Raw genomic sequence first — 12,190 nt, forward strand, 5'->3', positions numbered from 1 at the left:
TCTTGTATGTGCATGTACTTGTATGTGCAAGGCAGAGGACGAATAGTGAAAAGTTAAAGAGCCCCCCTAGCTTCATTCTGAGAAAAACACTATTCCAACAAAACGTTAAATGAAGACAATTTCATTAGTCGTTTATTATAATTTCATGATATTAGATCTTAACAATCTCTAGGCTATGACAATCAACATTTTAACAAGCTCCAGCAGTCACACCCCATTAGCTTAGCAGAGTTCTAAAGGCAATTAGGTAAGGCATGACAAGTAAGGGAAGGCATTAGCATCACCTTGAAGGTGAATGTGAAAATTCCACTATTTGTCTCAATGATCCCTGTGAAACACACCTGTATGATTTGTAAGTAAGCAACAAATACATCTGACACGCCAGAGACTCTCATCTACACTTGTAGTAGTATTGAAGAAATACCTACTCATGTTCATTATTATAACCCCTGAAAATACCCCGAAAACATTTAAAGGCAAACTACACAAAAACAGAAACCATTTTCACAGCAACAGTAATCAAGGTAGGCTACAGTAGAATTTTCACATTCCTCTTGGAGTGTACTGATAAACCCAAAAGAGTGGAATTAATAGGAACTTATTATTGAAAGTTCAGTACGTGCATATTAGCAGAGTAGGACTAACTGGACACAATTAGATGGTCAAAGTGAGACGAATCCTTCTTGGTTTCATACATTCAGCAAACTATTAATGCAAAGAGACATAGGAATGTGCTTTAACGAACATGTCTTGCCCTTGACATGCATCCCCTTCAGTATCTGGATTTTTGTAAAAATGGCCGCTATAGTAACTAGGTTATATGCAGAAGTGCAATGCATGTTCTTTTGAGTTGAATTTTCCAGTTACAGTATACTCTATTTTCACAACTCTATCTGCCTGTCTCTATTTGCTGTTATGGTTACTACCAACGCAACAACAACAGCATTAGATCCAGGCAGTGATTCCATACAGAGACAGGTCTATTACAATCAAATAATACATATAATAATCTTACAGCAACTGGAATAGCATAACAAATGTAATCATGGTTATTGTTATTTGTGGGAAAGCTAACCCTAACTTGCTACAGATATTTTACTTGATAGGGGAGTCACTGTATCGCTAACAAATCATTAAAATCATAAAATCTGGCAAGATAAAACATTTCAAGCTTTACCCTCATTGTGTTAACCCTGATGCCCAAAGATTGAGGAATTGTTATCACCAATCCTAAACAACAAATCACTGGATCCCAGTCTGCACATCAGACTAGTGAAATCCAAGAGCAGACACAGACTGCATATGCACAACTGTCCATGAGCTGTGGTTTGTTGTCTCAAAATCTATGGCCTCCAATAGTGCCCATCAGTCTTCAACATCAAAAGGCAGGTTAATGGCTATTCTAAAGGGCCAAGGCATATCCTGTTGGGTCAGCTGGTTGATAGCTCAGTATGTCAGGGGACTGAGGATGAAGAGACGGTCCTCCTCCTTCCTGATCCACTTCAGCAGCTTAGTAACAGCAGACACGGCCAGGGCCTTGGTTCCCAGGGGACTGAAACAGAGGTAGAGCTCAAAGCCACTTGTTACCTGAGGGAGAGGTAGGACAGGGGTTGTAGAGGGTTAGGGTTAGGATTAGAGAGGAGATAATAAAAGTGGTAGAGAATCCCCTAAAGAGCAAAGATCACTGTCAGGATTTGTTCTGCTCTGCACTGCACTGCACTACAATACTAATCCCTATCATTACAGATCAAGATAATGACAATAAGATGATATGATAATGCATGCTAACTTACTAAAAGGTCTGAAACCATATTTAATACAAAATGATACAAAATGTTCAACTAATCTCTTACCCAGGCCAGCAGATTCTCTGTTTCTCCACAGCGGTAGATGGAGCGGAGTGGGCGTGTCGGATGGTGCAAGCGGCTGTGCAGGTATTGGTATAGTCCCATCAGCCTCTCCTGCTCCTCCTCTGATTGGTATGGCATGGGCAGCTCAGGGCTGATGGTGAAGAGAGACAGGGTATTGTTAGTGGCACAACTACCAGAAGTAGTTATGTGTTTGAGTGTATATGTGAATAATCCATGCGCACCTGGTGTAGAGCCCAGAGCTCTTGGACTTGTACACAAAGTGCCTGAGCTCTGGGATGCCAACCTGGGCCACAGAGTAGCTTGGGAACTTCAATGCCTCCTTCAGGGCCTGGTAGGCACTGCGCTTGCTCAGGCGCTCCAGGAAGCGGCGCTTGCAGTCAGACAGGTTAAAGAAGTCCTCCCGGTCAGTGGAGACCAGAATGAGGCAGAGGTCCGAGGCCGGCTCCAGGTAGGAGATGTGGGCATGGAAGAACCCTGCTGTGTTGAACTTGGGAAGGCAAATAGGCGTCCAGCCTTCACCCTCACGGAAGGCTGAGGAGGAGCCCACCAGGTTGAAGAGCAGATGCAGGTCCATGTGGTGCAGGTACTGGTCCTTCTTACGCACCAGTGTAACCAGGCGGTCCCCCGCCAGTAGAATGGAGAAGACCAAGCTCTTGGCCTTGGCTGCCTGCAGGCTGGAAGAGACCACGTCACGGCTGGTGCTGGGCAAGGGGAGACAGGTGACGGCACTGAGGAGCAGGCCTGGGTCGCGGTCCAGCAGACGGAGCAGGTTGTCAGTGAGGTGCTCAGAGCCGGCCAGCAGGCGGCGCAGATCATAGTTCTGCTTGTGCTGGAAGATGTGATTGAGCTGGGTCAGGGTGAGCAGGCTGACGATCTGGTAGTAGATGTACAGCAGCTCACGCGTTAGCTCCCTGTCTGACTGACAGGTCCGGGATACGCCCACAAGGACCAGAGGACTCTTGTAAAGGAACACCACTTTGCAGCCATCTGGAAGCACATTTAGTAATAATAATAATAATGCATTTATTTTATATAGCACTTTTCTTAGTACTCAAAGACACTACATTCCATGGAGAACAAGAATGGATAAATAAAAAGTAAAACAAAAGCAAAACAAAAGTAAAAACAAAAATAAAAATAGTTAGATTAAAATCATTTGAATTTATTTGAATGAGAGGTCATTAAAACATCTACATAATTCACTTTTTGGAGAGATGGTCCTTATTAGTGACTGACTGAGCCTTCAATGCTTTTACTTTTAGATACTTCAACAGCTTATGTATTTGCATTTGTTGTTGGGCTGACACATTTCCCATACAGTAGATACCTATCAGGGATTTTTTTTTTTTTAAATAATGCTGTGGAAATTTTTTTTTGCCAGGGTTACTCTATCTATAATAGAGCACAAAGCTACCCCCCACACCTTGTCCTGACCTGCTTGGATGGAGCGGATGATGTTCTTCTCCGCCTCTACGAAGGAGACGAGTGCCATCATGACCCCAATGGTGCTGGAGAGGGCCTCCTCTGTGCCATAGCGGGAGTAGATGGGCTTGCCTGCCTCACTCAGCACAAACACATGTTTCCTATGGCTTCGCCATGCCTCACTGGACACATCCTCCTCTTTAGTCTTGCTCTCTGGGCGTGCCTCCTCCTGCTGCTTCTCCTTCTGCTGCTGCTGCTCCTCCTCTTGGGCCTCCTCCTCACCCACCAGCCCCTGAACCTCCTCTGCCGACTCTCCTGACTCCCCCAGCTCAGAGTCTGTCTCAGTCTGCTCTGTGCTGTCAACTGTCAGGTCCTCGAAGGACTGGGCATGGACAAACATAGCACTCTCCTGGCCAGCACCTATTGATACAGAGGAAACATGTATGGCCAACTAAGAGTAGGTAAACTCTGGGTTAATACTATTTTTTGTTTAAAATCATTTACAAAAGTCAAGCCAATTAATTTATGAAAAACTACAAGCACAAAGAAACAATGCAAATAAATACTGTAGCCGAATTACATGTTACTACAGTATATGTAGTCATAGGCTAGATATAGAAACATGTTTTTGAAAGGTGTATCATCTTCCCTAACACACTGAGGGAGAGATGTTTTGAATATCCACATCCAATTCATCAGGTGCATGACAGAAGAACACATCAAAGAAAAAAGGAATGTCCGGTATGCTCCCATGGTGATTTAATTCAGATGCACAAACAGACAATGTTTCGATCTAAGTTGGATCTTTCATCTGACGTTTATTTCCTGGAGAGCAAGTCACATCCTGTTATTAATCTAGATGACACTGCCATCTGCTGTAGAGTTTCCAAAGGGAGATTGTTGTCTTCTTTGAGCCACTGGAGAATAACATTTCTCCCATGACAATGCAAAAAAGGACCACAGTCAAAAGTAACAAAGTGTTGAATGGCCCTAAAAACTAAAGCACAAACCGAAAGACAGAGCCAACACTTATCCACATCACTACACTGAGCCATGAGTCTCTCTCATTACTCTGCATTACCTCAGCAATGATTCAACTTTATTGTCATTGCGCAGAGTACAAGTACAGAGACAACGAAATGCAGTTAGCGTCTAACCAGAAGTGCAAAATAGCAGAAAGTGCAATGAACAGTATTTACAGGTAGTGCAATATATGATCAGTAGTAGTGCAGTGTAATATAGAATAATATAAGCAGTATAATATAGCAGTGCAGTATAGCAGTATGTGAGTAACAGTAGCATTATAGTAGAATAAATAGTTACAGTATGAGCAGTGTAGCAGCATATGAGCTGTATGGGTAATGCAGTCTGCATTACCCATACTGTGTTGATGTTCCTATCAACACAGCCATCATGAGCCATTCCTGAAGATTGGCTTACCTCATATTCCAGAGACACTAAACAAATCTGTCATAGCAGTGACCTTCAGCCGAATAATAATAATAATGAATAATAAACAAAAGTGTCATATCATTCAACATCTGCATTGCAGACGGTCTGATCCAACATCACACTGTCACAGTCTAGGGCTGACCACATAAAATAAAGGCTACCACCACATACCACTTATTCAAGATCCAGAGAGTGAAATCTGTGGACGATAAAGGATGCATTTAGCTTGTGTGCACAGACATTCCCTATTCCCTTTTAGCCAACCAGAACACACTGGTGGTTTGTTCACCACGAGTCATATTCACAGAGGCTGCATGGTCCAAACCATGTCAGAGTGGTTTAAAGATGTCACATGATAGAATTGAGTTCATGATAATATATGTATATATATATATATATATATTTTTTTTTTTTTTTTATTATTATTTTTTTTTAATTCCTGTGTCATTCTATGCTGTCTTTCTTGAAACATTGTGGCATGGCAAGAGCTGTTAATCAAGAAGGAATGTGGCTTATGTTAACCATTTCCAGTTGGGATATCCAATACACAGGCCTAGGCCTAGTCATCATCATTCTTATCAAACTTGTGACATTTATTGGGCCTAAAACCACTGGAGCCAACACTGAAACATCAGCACAGCAAAGCCCTGAGATAGTGGCAAGTGAAACAACTGGTCTGGAAACAACCCCTGGCCTCGTCTGCATGCAGATGCAAATGAACCAGATACAAGTGTAAATGAGTCATGGCAATTTTGCCTCCACGTATATGAATCCTTCAGTTCTACAAACACAGAAATGGTGGAGGACAGGGGATGACTATGCTAGTCAACTAGGCCAGGGTTTGTTTCTGGGCCAGACCTGAGTCTCTAGTAGTGGACATTGCTCTGAGGTCATGTTACAGTTGCCATCATGTCATGCTCACCTGGTTCTGTCCCCTCCACCAGGCCTGGAGTGGGGCTGTCCGACCTGTCATTGCGAAGAAGGTCCACTGGTGCCAGGGTGCAACTCCCGGTCTCCCATGCCACACTCCTATTGTGGACGTCTCCAGCCATCATTGCAACCCACAGCAGGGACATACACCTGGAACATAAGATACATTGCTATAGTTGCTAGCTGATGTTGTTGTTGTTGTTCCAACATTAAAACGATACAAACACGGGCATGGTTGGTGTTGCGAGTATGATGAAAGCCCTTTTCTGGTGGGATCAAATCAGGCGTGCTGGCATGCTATGAAAGCCGCCGATACCAAAAGTATCGCACTGCAACATTTTGTATTACTTGACAGGAGGACTCTGGTCAACTGAGAAAACAATGCATCACGTTGACGTTTAATGAACAAACTTCACTCAAAAGACAAATACCTAATTAAAACTATCGAGAAGCAAACAACTTGCTAACGACGATGTATAGGGCCTCAAATACACAATATTGGCTCCATAATTGGATTTGTCATTCATCAATCTCTGCCAACACTTTTGAGGAAGTCCGAGATTTGCAAGGCAGGAGGAGCTTGCTGAGACAGCACTGTTTCGCTTGGTGTCTTGCATGACGTTCAAAACACGGAGTCTAAATAAATGATTTGCCAAACCTTTCATTTCTTCGACTGAAGATTCATTCGATATTATTTTATAGTATATTGCCAAGGGTCTCCCATCCTCTGAAGTACATAGAAGTTCGAACTATGCTAGTCAAGTAGCTTGTCTCCAGCCCAGAGGTCACGGAACAAGTACAGGCAGCGCTTCTGGATTGTGGGAAATCAGATCATCAGATGATGGTCTGGTACGTTCGTGAACGCGATATCTGATTTCTGTGCTGTTCATACAACTTGATATTGAGGGACACTATAATGTATGCATGTTATATAATAAGAATATATTACTAGTTTTATTAGTTTGTTATTTGCATGTCTTACGTTATTCTTTGAATGAATATAAGCGATTTGTTTTAAGCAAAAGAATCAGATGAACACTAACTATTTATTTTCTTGAACGCTTCCCTAGTTTGACATCGATGACGTGAACACAAGAGGGGCGGGGAATTTTACGTTCGAACTAAGCGCGGAAACAACATTCATGCACGCACTGCAGTCTAATTTGTGGCTTCAAATTTGAGATGAATTTACTGTTTGTGTAATTTAATTACACATTTCATATATACACAATATCTTTAGGTAAGAGTTATGTTTTAAAACGATCTATTGTCTAATGTGTACGGCTCCTAGTGGTTTAAATAGCGGACCTAGTTGCTAGCTAAGGATAGCTGGCTAGTTTATAAAACGCGTATAGTCGGAGAGTAATCCAACCAGCTAGTAATAACATCCGTGCACAGTGCACTTGCCCAGAGTGTTCTATACTGCATATGCCTATGCAACACAATAATAATGTAGCTATAGCTGTTATTCTGTTATTTTTTTTACAGAGTGGTCCTTGAAAAATGCCTATTCGAGCCTATTGCACCATCTGTTCCGATTTCTTTGATCACTCAAGAGATGTGGCTGCCATTCACTGTGGGCACACATTTCACTACCAATGGTGAGTACACAATAAGGCAGTGGAAGCAGTCGGTCCATTTCGAAAACATTATAGTCAGTTTGTATAAAACTTGAGGTTCTGTATAACATTTTATTTAAATATAATTTGTGTGCATCTTCTAAACCTCTCCCCTGGTTACAGTCTTCTTCAGTGGTTTCAGACAGCTCCCAACAAGACCTGCCCACAATGTAGAAAACAGGTACAGTAGCTGTTTCTTATTGCTATCTCTTGCTGTAGACTGGTCCCATACATTTAAGCATTTCATTCTGGATGGGTTACACCCATTCTGCTCTTTGTGTCTTGTTTCCCATTCTCAGGTCAGCACCAGACATATTATCAGCAAGCTGTTCTTTGATATTGGTGGAGAGGAAGAGGGATACGCTACAGATCCGGAAAGTTTGCAGGTAAACTGGTATAACTTAATCAGAGCTTAGTTGGAAGCTTATTGCCATAAATAAATATTACATTTTGAACATGTAGTTAGCCTGCATTCTATGACATTTAATCATGAAAATATTGATTCATAAATGTTGTGTGAGTTAAGGACAGTGTTACCATTGGTAATTATTGTTTTCTTCCTCAGAATGAGCTTGGTAGAATAAAAGCCATTCTAAGTGAAAAGGGTAAGTTGATGGAGGACACAACAGATGCTGTCTGTCACTTTGATGTTTTACCTATTTCTCATGTTGTATACTGAAACATTGAGTGTATATTGACTGCTCTTTTTATTTCCAGAGAGAGAGTGGAAGGACCGACAGAAGATGGTAGAGAGCTTGAAGGAGAATGTAGACAGGCAGAAGAAAGACCTGGACAGTTTGCGTAAGGAGATTGGAGAGAAAGAGATGCTTTGCTCTACTCTCAGGGTAAGATGTCACGATGCACCTGTTGTGTAAACTAAACTCACAGACTAATATTTAGTTCTATACCACCCATTCCCTTTTACCTACCATCAGTTCTGCTGAATTCACTATATTTTTTGTATGTATGTACAAAACCTTTATTCATGTTTTTTTTCAACTGTCAATGCTGTGTGTTTTGCACCTTTCAGAAACAGATGAAGTATCTGGAGACCCAGCAGAATGAAACCGAGGCTGCCAAGGGGGAGGCTAGACGACTTAGAACCAAAATGAAAACATATGAGAGGTACAGGTATACACTCACCCTGACACACTCACACATAGGCTGCTTTAACTTCGCATTACAGGCACATTGTAGACCGACCAAATCAGGGTATAAATATGTTTGTGTGTCTCTGTCTGTCTGTCTGTCTGTCTGACTGCCCTCCCCAGTCTTGATGTGGTCTTACAGGGTCAGAGGGCTGAGGTGGAGTCCATGATCACCGACATGGGTGTGGGCCAGGCTGCCGTGGAGCAGCTCTCCATCTACTGCATCTCTCTCAAGAAGTAAGGAGCCCCATCTCTCTCTCCCAGTTGATGTGTTTTGCAGTTACACTACACATGGGACAGCCCTATCCCAAGTGGACCTCACAATTGTACATATGTGGGGTCCGAGGCTCCCCTATTTTGGCTGCAGAGGGGATTCACTCCTACGGAATAAAGTCATCCTAAGGGCTGTCTTAACATTACCCGATTCCCGATTGCGATACCTCATTGTGAACCTAAAGTACTCTACTTCCATACTACCCAGAAAGAATTTTCTGGTCGCAACATATACAATTTAAGACGACTACCTACCCAGGGGAGGTACACAGGAGGTGGGCGGAGGTACACAGGAAATGATTTCGGTCAGAGAATTATTTCTGGGTAGTTTGGAAGGAGAGGACTTTAGGTTCACAATGGTCGCAATCGGGAATTGGACAACGTTAAGACCGCCCATAGGACGACTTTATCCTGTAGGAGTGAATCCCCCAGCCGCCAACATCGGGGAGCCTCGCACCCCACATACAGTTGATATGATTACTCACTCACCCTTTATTTCTAATGGCCCACTACCTCTGTCTTTCTTACTGTCCAGAGAGTATGACAATCTGAAAGGGAGCCTCAGATCCTCTAACGAGATGTGTGAAAAGCTCAAAAGAGAGACGTTTGTCTCAAGCAACAAGGTAATGGCTTGTAAACATAACCATTGATATATAGTAATTTATAGTGAAACCATTATTGCATTCTTTTGATGACTCATAACAGAAAGTGTATTACATAGATATGTCTATCATACTACTGTTCACTGGAATATATCAGGTGAGAAAGATGTGTGTGTCCTATTTCCAGTCTTTGACTTAACAGTATTTCATGTCTCTGTAGTTACAGAAAGCCACACTGGATATGAACAGGACCAGGGAGGACATGAAGGCTGTCCAGAAGGACCTGACCAATGCAGACAAAGAGATCACTGTAAGGAGCCAAAACTAATTTAGAAAATGATTTGTAAAATACACTACAGTCTACACTCATTTTACCCTCATGTATTTTCCTCTTAACAGAGTCTGAAGAAGAAAGTTGAGATCCTTCAGAAGACCTTGAGCACACCAACACGCACAAACGAAGCCCTGAGCCGCCTAGTATTTGAGAGGTCTGTTACCTCATCACTGGAATCTCTAAACTCAAGATGTATTGAATATAGATAACCTCGTCTTAGTCACTGATGAGGTTGTAGATCGTAATAGATCTCGTATTAGTCACTGCTAAGGTTTTTGCCCTCGTCTTTCAGCCCTGCCCCAGTAGATCTAAAACAGCCCCGTCTCCACCAGCCCGCCAACAGTGAGGACATTGACCTCAACCTGACCTTTGACATCACCACCCCCGACCCAGTGAAGAAGAGGCCGGTGCAGGTCCCATCCAAGAAGATGCGTCTGGACCCTCCCGTGTGAGTCTCTCTCAACAGTGTAGCATTGAGAAGGGCCATGTGCTGCTGATTTTTATTTGGTTCGAAATGAAGTATTCATTATCAATTAATGTGCATTGTTTTCTAGGCCGTCGTCATCCAAACACAGTGATAATGGCTCATCAGGAAGCAAGGTAGTTTTTATATATCAGTTAAAGCATGCTCCACTTGTACTGCCTATGTGAGTTGCTGGATAGGAAGTCTGTCAGATGACTGTATTGTAATCTAAGATTTTGAGAGCTGTGTTTATATGAGTGTTAGTAAGCATCTGTATTTGTGCTTTCTCTCAGGCTAGAGAAGAGGACGGCTCCATGGATCCCTTCTTCCGTAACTCCATCCTTTTCAGGAAGAAGACTTTTGGCAGCATGCTGGACCCACAGAGGAGTAGACTAGGAGCTGTACGTATTATACAACATCCTCATATTTCTTTCTTTTTTCCGACACTTCAGTCATATCTTTCAAACATTAGGGACTTCCTCTTTTTTTTATTTTCTTCTTTTTTTTTCAACACCCATATAAATAGTTATGCAATGTGGCCTATATGCATGTCTCTGGCGCTTTTAATGCAAAGAATAAATGAATAAATAAATACTTTTTTACAAGTATAGGCAGTTAGCACTCATACATGTGTAATAAAGAGATCCAGACTCTGAATGTAACATTTCGTTCAGCCATTTGAGCCACAAATTCTTATTTTACATGATTACTTGACTCTTTTCAGGTATGCTTTGCTACACAGTACTCACTCACTCTTCAATTCCAGGTGAAAACTGGCTATGATGGACTTGGAGGACGGACAAAATTCTTCCAACCTGTATCCTTTTTTCAAGCCATGAAATTGTTATTTTCTAGAATGTTTTTTCTTGATGTATTGTGTATTAAGTATGTATCTTACACCTCTAGTTACTGTACACTGTACTGTATAGTATATCTATACCAACTGACAAATATAGTTACTATAAATTGATGTATATCTCAAGGGAAACAATTGGAAAGGAATATGAGACCATGTTGTCATTTGTATGAGTTCCATTTTTCCTTAATACTTACCTCCATGCCAGTCTCCTTTGTCAGAGATTCGCCCACTGTTGAAGGCAAAAAGAAAGAATGTGTCTCGGCCGCCTCCTCCGAAGATCCCCAGCTGCTTTACGTTGGACAGTTTTCTAGAGTGAATTTTGACCCTTTCATCCCCGACTGTCAAGTCAAGGACTGCGATACACTGTGTGTGTGAACTGCACATCTAAGACAAATGACCACCTGCACCTGGTTTATTTGGTTCGCCTGTCAAGTGAAGGCCATGGCATTCAAGCCATGGCCTTCTTTAGTTGGTACCCCACCTGGTTCAAAGCTTTGTGGAGATCAGCTAATTTGCTGTAGTATATTTATTTTGGTGTCTTCAATAGGCTGATCATGACATTTTCAATCAGTATGTAACAAGCTAGCAATCTTGTTTGTTTTGGTCATAATGTTGAGTGTGACCAAATTAGCTGCTAACTAAAACAATGGGACATTAGTTTTCGGCTTTGTATCTTTGAGAGATTCTTTTTCAATGTCATTTTTGGTGTCTTGTCAGATATCAGCTTTGACTCAGTTGTACATTATATAAAAAGCTATCTTTTGTAATTGTGCATTTTCACAAGCAGTTTTTGAATATTTAATGGGTCTAAATTGTTTGCCATTCCTCCAAACATTTGTCCCTTGTTTTGTAATTTATATTCTAGTTAGATGGATACTTTTACTTGTGATTGGTCGGTAAAATTTCATATGTTTGTGAAATAATAAACTATAGTTTTCTTATTTCTCTTGTTTGAGGGGGACATACAGTATTAATTTCTCTGGTGTACACTAGTCAGAGTGTGGCCCATCAGAATGCCTCACAGCATAACAGCGAAGTGCTATCCCAACCATCAATGTGCCTCAAAACTGATCTCACATCAGAAATATAACAATAATTCTCATAGATAGATTTTTCTCCTGTTCTAAACAGGCATATACACTCACTAAACACTTTATTAGGAACACTATACTAATACTGGTTAGGGCCTCCCTTTGCTCTCAAAACAGCCTCAATTC

The 12,190-nt window shown here is 41.7% G+C and overlaps 2 protein-coding genes across 2 annotated transcripts; one reads left to right on the forward strand and one right to left on the reverse strand.

Moving 5' to 3' along the window:
- Nucleotides 1-111: 111 nt before the first annotated feature.
- On the reverse strand, nucleotides 112-6,470 carry mon1a (MON1 secretory trafficking family member A). Its single transcript, XM_083669147.1, has 6 exons — nucleotides 6,334-6,470; nucleotides 5,668-5,825; nucleotides 3,306-3,713; nucleotides 2,093-2,858; nucleotides 1,854-2,001; nucleotides 112-1,587 (listed from the first exon to the last, which is right to left on the reverse strand). The coding sequence occupies exons 2-6, from the start codon at nucleotides 5,819-5,821 to the stop codon at nucleotides 1,447-1,449; spliced, it is 1,617 nt and encodes a 538-aa protein (XP_083525273.1). The 5' UTR covers nucleotides 5,822-5,825; nucleotides 6,334-6,470; the 3' UTR covers nucleotides 112-1,446.
- Nucleotides 6,471-6,863: 393 nt separating this feature from the next.
- traip (TRAF-interacting protein) lies at nucleotides 6,864-11,866 on the forward strand. The gene is made up of 16 exons (XM_083669196.1): nucleotides 6,864-6,915; nucleotides 7,164-7,276; nucleotides 7,418-7,475; nucleotides 7,594-7,680; nucleotides 7,860-7,899; nucleotides 8,012-8,139; nucleotides 8,325-8,419; nucleotides 8,566-8,679; nucleotides 9,251-9,338; nucleotides 9,538-9,627; nucleotides 9,717-9,805; nucleotides 9,944-10,099; nucleotides 10,206-10,251; nucleotides 10,408-10,515; nucleotides 10,881-10,931; nucleotides 11,179-11,866. Exons 2-16 carry the CDS (start codon nucleotides 7,179-7,181, stop codon nucleotides 11,287-11,289), a joined length of 1,359 nt encoding a protein of 452 aa, XP_083525322.1. The 5' UTR covers nucleotides 6,864-6,915; nucleotides 7,164-7,178; the 3' UTR covers nucleotides 11,290-11,866.
- Nucleotides 11,867-12,190: the final 324 nt, after the last annotated feature.

This window comes from Argentina silus (assembly GCF_951799395.1).
Source record: "Argentina silus genome assembly, chromosome: 4".
Taxonomy (NCBI): Eukaryota; Metazoa; Chordata; class Actinopteri; order Argentiniformes; family Argentinidae; genus Argentina; species Argentina silus.